Source organism: Helicoverpa zea, chromosome 9 (assembly GCF_022581195.2).
Source record: "Helicoverpa zea isolate HzStark_Cry1AcR chromosome 9, ilHelZeax1.1, whole genome shotgun sequence".
NCBI lineage: Eukaryota > Metazoa > Arthropoda > Insecta > Lepidoptera > Noctuidae > Helicoverpa > Helicoverpa zea.
In genome coordinates, this window is record NC_061460.1 from 9970251 (window position 1) to 9979492 (window position 9242).

At 36.0% G+C, this 9242-nt stretch overlaps 1 protein-coding gene across 1 annotated transcript; it reads left to right on the top strand.

The window, feature by feature from the left end:
* Positions 1-7: 7 nt before the first annotated feature.
* LOC124633258 (transmembrane protein 104 homolog) lies at positions 8-8028 on the top strand. Its single transcript, XM_047168430.1, has 5 exons — positions 8-250; positions 1242-1454; positions 1802-2061; positions 4232-4443; positions 5868-8028. Exons 1-5 carry the CDS (start codon positions 173-175, stop codon positions 6626-6628), a joined length of 1524 nt encoding a protein of 507 aa, XP_047024386.1. The 5' UTR covers positions 8-172; the 3' UTR covers positions 6629-8028.
* The last annotated feature ends 1214 nt before the right edge of the window (positions 8029-9242 follow it).

Here is a 9242-nt window from a genome sequence, read left to right on the forward strand (position 1 = left end):
TGTATTTATGTCATAAGTGGTCATAAGTTTTGATTTGTCGTGTTATCTTTTGTGTTTGGCCGTTATCGTCAATTTTCTTTATTATCGATAAATGTTAATACATCGATTGGGGAAAAATCGTCCATTGCTGTGTCAGATATCCGGCAGCGATGTCGTGTGAATTTAGAGAATTATGCCTCGTCGCTTCTGGGGTCTAAGAAGGTTGATAAGAATGCCTTTAACGGAGGCTGGGGACCAATATTCAGTATGGGTGAGTTTTCGAAATACAAATTTAAGTCGTTAATCGGTTAGTGTGTAGCAAAGGGTGTACAAGGCTTTTGGGACTTAGAAAATTTTTCATAAAAAATGAAAATTTCTGAAAATGTCTAGTTTTTCATTTCTATCGTATAGAATACTTAAAAATAAGACGAAAACCATCTGGGCACCTTTTGCCTAGGACCAACGGTTCACCTGAAAATGAGCACTGAAGGTCATTGTAAACAAAGGCAAAGTCGACGGAGCCCCGCTACGCGGGGCTCCTACTTCTGGGTGGTTTAAAAAAAAATAACCACGAAGGGGATGGCGGGGTCTGCAAGACCCCGCCATCCCCTTCGAACCTAACCTGTCCGAGTCGGGGTTGCCCTAAGTCGGGGTGTCCATAGTCGACGGAGCCCCGTTACGCGGGGCTCCTTGGTCTAAGACAAAAAGTGCCCTGATGGTTTTCGTCTTATTTTTAGGTATTCTATACGATGGAAATGAAAAACTAGACATTTTCAGAAATTTTCATTTTTTATGAAAAATTTTCTAAGTCCCAAAAGCCTTGCACACCCTTTGCTACACTCCAACCCGTTAATCATCGTAAAAGCTGTAGCAGTGTTTAACATATGATTTGGCAGTAAATTAATTGTTTCCAAACTATTGCTAAAGTTCATAATCTTTTGTTCTTTGTATTGTTTACGAAAGCAACTGTTGTTTCTCCCACTCCGCTTCGAAACAGCTGTCATCATTACAGCCTCGGTCTCTGTTATAAAATTAAATTCCATGCTAAAGAGGAACACTTACATTTGTAATAAACGTCAAAACAAGTTTACTCTTCCAATAAGACAACCCACTGACTACAATGACATTAAAAAGTCATTCAAAAATTAAATGTTAATGCAGTTAATTTAATTTAATTATTTATAGGTACTTAATTTATAACATAACTATGATCCTTTTCTAAAATGACAGAATGACCATCTTATTTTACATGCCCTTGCCAGGTGGGTTTAATTTACGTTTTCAACCTGATTGTTGGGACGGGGGCGCTCACACTGCCAGCTGCGTTTGCCCGAGCTGGATGGGGTCTCAGCACCATATCCCTGATGTTCCTGGCGTTCATGAGCTTCCTCAACGCTACCTATGTCATAGAGACGATGGCCTGCGCTAACGCTGTGTTCAAGTGGAAGAGGCTGCAGACTATCAAGAGGGAAAGTGTAAGTATAGACAAACTTCCTATTTCAATCATTTGTCAAGCCTATGTGGTAGATATATATTATTTGGTGCACATTGTGTCAACAAAATATAAAATCTTGTCTAAAGTTATATCATTAGAAGAAGTGTAAACATTTAAGTTTAGTAATAGGCTACATAATAAATATTTTATAAATAAAACATTCTGCTTATAATTCACAAAGCAAGTTCTGGTAGTAGTACAAAGTTTTTTGACACTGCAAAACCACCCACCTTTTTCACTACTGTAACATAACAGAGCAAAGACTTCTCTTAAATTCATACATTTTAGCTGAAGACAGATTCTGTTCATCTATAAATCAAATTCCAGATACAAGACCATGAATCGGATGAAGATCCATCAACGTCTCAAAACAATCACGGTGACTTAGAAGAGCCTCTAGTTTGCGGTGACAACATCCCTTCTCGCTACTACAGTTTAGACAGACGAGTGGAACTGGGGGAGATGGCCAACCTGTTCTTCAACAAGATCGGTAGAACAACCTTCTATTGTTCCCTGTGCATTTATTTGTATGGAGACCTATCTATCTACTCTGCAGCAGTTGCTAAGTCTGTCATGGATGTGGTTTGGTAAGCATTTTTTACATTATTTATTGTGATGTACATCTGTAATTTTGTCTGAGAAAATCAGAAATGCTCTTGCCTTTTTGTTTATTTCTTAATTTTTTGGGTTTTAAAGACACCATGCCTATTCATACTGACACAAGTAATTGACAGTCTTACCACAAAAACTCTTAAACGTCAGTTTAACACTCGTCTAAAAAAATGTCAGATTATGACGTTGAAATAAGGTCCATTTTGCAGCCACCATTTTTTTAGACTAGTGTAAAACAGATGTTTAAGTTTTTTTAGTAAGGCCATAAATGTTTAGCAATTATAATATTAAGGGGCTCTAAAATAGTGAACCGATTGGAGAAAAATCATTCATTATTGGGAAGTTACATTACCCCTGAGTTGCCATTAAGAATGGGAAGAGGTTCCCCTTGGACATAGTTGAAAGCGCAGGCAAAGCTAATTTATATTTAGAATGTGATTAACACAGTTGAAATTTTAATGGAACAATAATAAAGAAAGTTAAAACGGCATTGTTATGCATTGATTGAGGCTAGATGATTATCAGCGAATAAAATCGGAATTGAAGGCACGAAAAATCAAGCGTTTATAGAGCGTAATCAAATGACGTCGCTCCTTTTTATGGCATTTAGCTTGCTTTTCATAAGTGCTTTGCCTGAAAAGTACCAACTATAAAACATTTGGTTTATCTCTTATTAAAAGCCTACGAGTTGATCTATGTTTAAATTGATGAAAATCTAAAGTGTAGGTTATTTCTTTACTGAAAATTAAAACCAGTATTACCTATTTACATAGCTGTTTATGTAAACTTGACTACAATTACGATTTACATAATACTAAATATTTAGTCAGGTGTTATAATGTATTCGTCGCGTCGTTTGAAATAATGTTCCTCGTTACACGACAGTAATTATTATAATTTATAGTTGTCGTGTCAAATTGCTGGAGAGATAAGTTAGAGGAATGTGTCCATGCGCGGCAGCTGTAAATATAAATAGCAATGATTTATTCATCGGCTGACCGACAATAATAAACATGTGTAATTACCCGACATTAATTTATCAACCACATTTAAAATGTGTATTGATTTTTTTTAGCGGGAATGTGGTTAGCGTGTAATTCATCTTGTCTTGTTCAGCCTTTTATATCGTCCCACTTCTGGGCACAGGCCTCCTTTCACAGTGAAGGATTGAGGGTCAAATAAAGGGTTGGTGATTTCAGACTTTAAAGTCTAAGTTTACTCGAGGTGTTTTCCTTCGCCTTTAATTAGTCATTGGTGTCTAAATTATACATAGTCAATTTATCCCATATTGGTGAAACAATAGAACTTCTCGTCAAAAATCATGTTTTGTTTTTAATTTTAACTCTTGAACAATAGATATAAAAACCGTTCCGTTCCGTACCATTATTTAAAATGAACAAAAAAAATCACGTTTGTTGTATGGGAGCCGCCCAAAATATTTATTTTATTCTTGTTTTTGTTGTTATAGCGGCAACAGAAATACATCATCTGTGAAAATTTCAACTCTCTAATTATCACGGTTCATGAGATACAGCCTGGTGACAAACGGACGAACGGGCGGACGGACAGAGGAGCGAAAACAATAGGGTCCCGTTTTACCCTTTGGGTACGGAACCCTAAAAACAAAAATATTTATTTAGTTTGCTCTTAGTTTTGAGATACTGACCTAAACAAAATGTGAGAAAAAAAATAGTTTAGCTTCTGACACAAACAATAATAGGGTGCAACTTGTCATTATACTATATTGTCTCATGTTTTAACAAACAACGACGCTGTTATTATTGGCCGTTGATTGATCACCATGCCCACAATGGTCTATCCCGGTCATCCCTGGATGGTATAATATGTTATATGAGGCTTTGCCCAGCAGGGCCAAAGCCTGCCGGGGCTGCGGGATTGTTCGAAAGAATTACCGCGGCCCTGATACATAAAAAACCCACGCAGCTAACCCACAGCGGGAGGTGTAATTTGATCTGATTGATTTGATTTTTTATCTGATTGATTTATGATTTGATTCCCCATCAAAAAAAAAGGTCTGAGTGTAGCACCCATAACACAAGCTAAAAACTATTGCATAGCTTTCCATGGGCCTAATAGACAATGTATGAAAGATGTCTTAACATAATAATTCTTCTTTGCCAACAGTACCCCAATCCCTCCGAACATGACGGACTCCAAACTCTGGGATGAGCTGCCTTGCTTCAACATATCCTCCACGGACCGCACTGGGTATACCCGGTTCGACACGTACCGGGTGGCCTTGCTGACGTTCGTGGCAGCTATGGGCCCCTTCGTTTTCTTCAATGTGCAGAAGACCAAGTATTTGCAGCTGTTCACTTCTGGCATGCGGTGGTTGGGTGAGTATTTTTAAATTATATGATATCAGAATGCTACGGCTTGCTGTGGTTTTAGCTGTTACAGAAAATATTATCTCTGTTAGAATTATGATCTATTTTTCTGTGTCGTGACACCAGGTTTTAAAAAGTGCATATAATCGCTCATTTGTAAATAATGTCCTTCTTTCGCGTAGTATTCATTGTTTTATTCATACAGGCCTATTCTGTGGATTACAATGCCATTTGAATAATAAAATGTTAGGCAAATTCGAGTCAATTGTCTACCTAATTATGTTATGTAACGCAGTTGAAAAAATATACAATAATAGTTATTATTTGCTCGCAAATCGTGTTATTTACATTTCATGTTAGCGTGGCAACATGTGGACCATTTATCGTTTCAATAACCTGCGCTATCATGTTGTATTCATAAATATTACATCTGTTATCGGGCGCACCACGTTAGTTAAATAAAAATATTGATTAGTTTAACAATTAGGCCTAATGCACGTGTTTGGTATATAACAGCGGAACAAAATGGTAATATGTAGTTTGATTGGTAAATTGCATCTCCCTTCTACACTGAATAGGACATGTGCAACGGTAGACCGTTTATGTATGAGCGACAATTGACACTGCATGAGTTATGACAAGTGTATGCTCGACTCCTCATATTGAAATAGCATTTGTTAGTGGAATGCTTTTTGAATGTATTCCTTGTCCCGCGGTTTTACCCTCGTCTTAGGGAATTTATTCACACAATCGGTGACGATCGTATAAATAGTTTCAAATTATTCAGATAGTTTTTTATAATTAGATATCATGTCATCTAAATAGGTTGATCTAATTTACACAAACAGTAAAATGTATTGAGAGTTAATTTGTGTGTTATTCCTGGCTTAAACACCTAGTAGGATTTCTACCCATCATCAGATTGAAAAAATAATCTCACGCGTTCCGGACTCGCTAGAGATAATATTGTGTTCTAGTTATCCATATCAAATCAGACTGATAGCATAACATACATAGTTTTAGCATTATTGCACCAGATATGTATCAGTATACGGTATTTCCTTATGTAAGTACCTATATACTTACATAGTATAACGTTTACTGAAGGATAACTCAATTAGGCACTGCTGTTATTTATATTCTATAATACAATAACAATACTGCAAACCTAAATTAAGTACATATGAACTTCAATTTGGGAATACTGATTCATTGAAATCTAATCTAATCAATGCGATGACAGAACCACAACATATTTCACATACCACATCATGCGTGAAATCTGATTCGTTAGCTTTAAATGTAAGGCTTCGAAAAATATAAATGAATACCCGATAATATCTGTGTAAGAGAAAAGAAGATTTTCGCTCTGTCACTTTTAGTAATATCTCAATAACAAAGGTACTAATGTTAAATCATGTTATTTGTTCCAGCGTTCACGATAATGATCTCAATGGCGATTCACCTGCTAGTGGGTCGCGGTGCGCAGGGCCACCCGCCGGCCTTCGACGTGACGGGCTTGCCCACGCTGTTCGGCGCCTGCGTCTACTCCTTCATGTGCCATCACTCGCTCCCAGGCCTCATCGCCCCCATCAGGGGTAAATCACGCCTCGGCCTCCATCTCTTCTTCGACTACGCCATCATAGCGATGTTCTACCTCCTCCTAGCTTTCACCGGAGCGTTCGCCTTCGCGCACCTGAACGACCTCTACACACTCAACTTCATTCCCGCAGATAACGACAACATATTCTTAGAAGTCGTAGAATATTTCCTCGCCTTGTTCCCAGTGTTCACTCTCTCTACCAGTTTCCCTATCATTGCTATAACTTTGAGAAATAATTTACAAAGCTTGTTCTTAGATACAACGAGATTGGAATCGTATAATTTCGTTTTAAGAAAAGTTCTGTTTCCTATAATCACGGTTGTTCCCCCAGTATTGCTAACGTATTTCTTAGAGGATATAAGTATATTAATAGAGTTTACGGGTTCGTATGCTGGGACGGGCATCCAGTACTTCATACCGACATTCTTGGTAGTGTCCGCGCGGCGCCACTGTACGAACCTGCTAGGGTTAGGCGTAGTCAATAAGTATAAAAGTCCATTTTCACATGTTGCGTGGGCTATATTTGTCCTGCTATGGTCATTTATGTGCATTATCCTAGTGTCAGTAAACATTTTTGAGAAGAGTTTATGACATTAGAGTCTATATGTTAAGAAATCTGATTACGCATCTATATGAAGTGTTTCATGTAAAATCCAGTGAGGTATCAATAATTTTACAACTTTTTAATTATTAAGATTTTGAAGCATATTTTCCCTCAATAAATTATTCAAAATTAAAACGACAATATGCAATGTGTTCATATCTCTTCCCTGATGTGTGTGTCAGTAATCAAGTTTTCATTAACAATTTTTCACAAGTATTGCCGATAGCAGAGTCTTGTGTATTTTTTAATCAATATTACTATTTGAAACAATCGATGCATGGACACTAATTTTTTATTCATAAAATAAGTAAAATTAAAAAAAATAAACTATGCATAACGTGCGCTGGCGCTCAAAAGTGCATTTAATATTAATAATCAATTAGGTATGTAATGTCAATGTTTATAAAATAATAATTCATTGAAACGTTATCGATATAGTAAAAAATATGTGTAGTAAATGGATGTTATAATATCTTGTCAATCCGTCAATTCAATTTGCAAAAAATAGTTAATTAAAATATCTAAAGTGCTGACAATTATGTCATATTGCGTAAATAGCGTAAGCCTGAAATGTTTTACCCTTTGCTACTCTATAGATAATAACATTCTAATATACTAGATATTTAACTAATTGTGTATTCGTAATGAAATGTTACCTTATACCCAAAGACGAAGTCAATTTCGTTCCTCTGTAAGTAGGTATATTACTTACAAAATATATTTTTAAACACTTACTTAAGAACGCTTTTATGATTCTATTAAAATTAAAATAAATAAATGCACAAGTATGAAGCTAATAATTATAATGAGGCTTTTATCGTTGTTTTTATTGTTGCATCTACTATTATATTGCTTTGGCTATTCACTGGTTATGTTATAATATAATTAATAATACATTATAATTTATTAAGTATTTTTTGCCTTTTTAATATGCTGTAGTTTATAATTGTGATTCCTGATAAATTATATTGGACATGGACTACATGACAAATGTGCGGGCATGAACATTTTTGGTGTTCCTTTTTTTATTGTAAAACGTAAAGTATAATTTAAATAAAGTTAATACTTACTGTAAAGTGTAATTCATTAAATTCACTCCAATGACAATACTTTCATGTCTCTCTGTTTGTAGTTAAAAGTTGTTTCGTGTAATTAGGTAGCTATTTTTGTACTTTGATTTTGAATGCTAAATGGTGCCAAATCATAAACGATTTATTTTTAATTTTTTATTTGTTGTATTTAATAATTGCATGTTTATTGTGATAAATAAACCATTTTAAAGAAATATATTGTAAATAAAGTGGAATTTATGTATCGACTGACTATTAATTTATTAGAAGTACAAAATATTTTTTTACAAAATAAATTACCCGCTCGTGTTCACAAAGTTTTGTTTTATTTATGATATGTTTAACAATTACACGGTTCCCGATTACTAGAAAAAGAAACTGAAACATTGTCAGTAGTAAATATTTGACAGGATTTGTGGAAACGTGGCGCGTACGTGGTGTGAGTGTATTTTGAGCTACATGTAAACCTGGGGCCCGATTCTCCTAAGTTAATAATGTCAAAATCGAATAGAAATCGAATCGCAATATGATCGCAATAGCAGTTTTAACCATACCGGGCATTCTGCTACTAATATAAGACCAATCGTATCGAATACGATTGCGTATTCCAACGAGATTCGATTGGTTTGCGATTGGTCTGTTATTTTGGTGATTTTGGTCTATACGGTAGTTTGCTCTGCAATCATATTGCAAAGTTAATCATTTGCAGACAAAATGGTTCATTATTGAATGACAGAAAAGGATAAAAACGCGTTTATTTCAAAGAAAAAATTGCGGAATGCCACATACGTTTCAATCGTAATCGAGTCGGGATTGGATCGCAGTCGGACGTGAATCTTATATTGCTTAAGTAAAATTATTATAGGAGAATCGGGCCCCTGCTGCCCACCAACGTTGTATCGATTCCTTTCTCTTGCTGTAAACAACCATTAGTTGTTTAGGGGAATACCCGCATGAATCAACTGAGATAATAGTAATGATACTAGTCTGTACTCGGGGACTCCCCACCTGACGTGTACTCAATAATGACAGCTCGATCAATGAAAATGGGCATTAAGGTACAGTTACACATGCTAGTTAGTAGCATGCTTTTTAGCATACTTGTTTCGAGCATGCTCTGCACTTGTCTACATTTGCTAGATATAAGCATGCTAGTTTTAAGTATGCTCAAAGCAAACACTCCGGTACACATGACATTTTATATAGCGTGCTTACCGTCAGTTCAAACAAAACCATGGGCAATCAAACAGCCATTCGTATGGAGTTGAATAGAATTATTCTTTTGGTAGCGTTGCAATGCGTCCAAAAACTTCTCTCAGATAGAAAGAAAAAAGCAAGGCATATCCATCCATAGGCATTCATTGTTCCGATATCAAATCACAAATTTCAACGTTTTTTCATTTCCCCAGCGAGACATTTTTAGCGCGAAATTGTACACGCGCATGCGCGCACCTGCTGCTGACGATTGATCGATACTAGCATGCTCAATACGCAAAGGACGATGGGCGTTTTGGTACCCTGTCCAACAGTG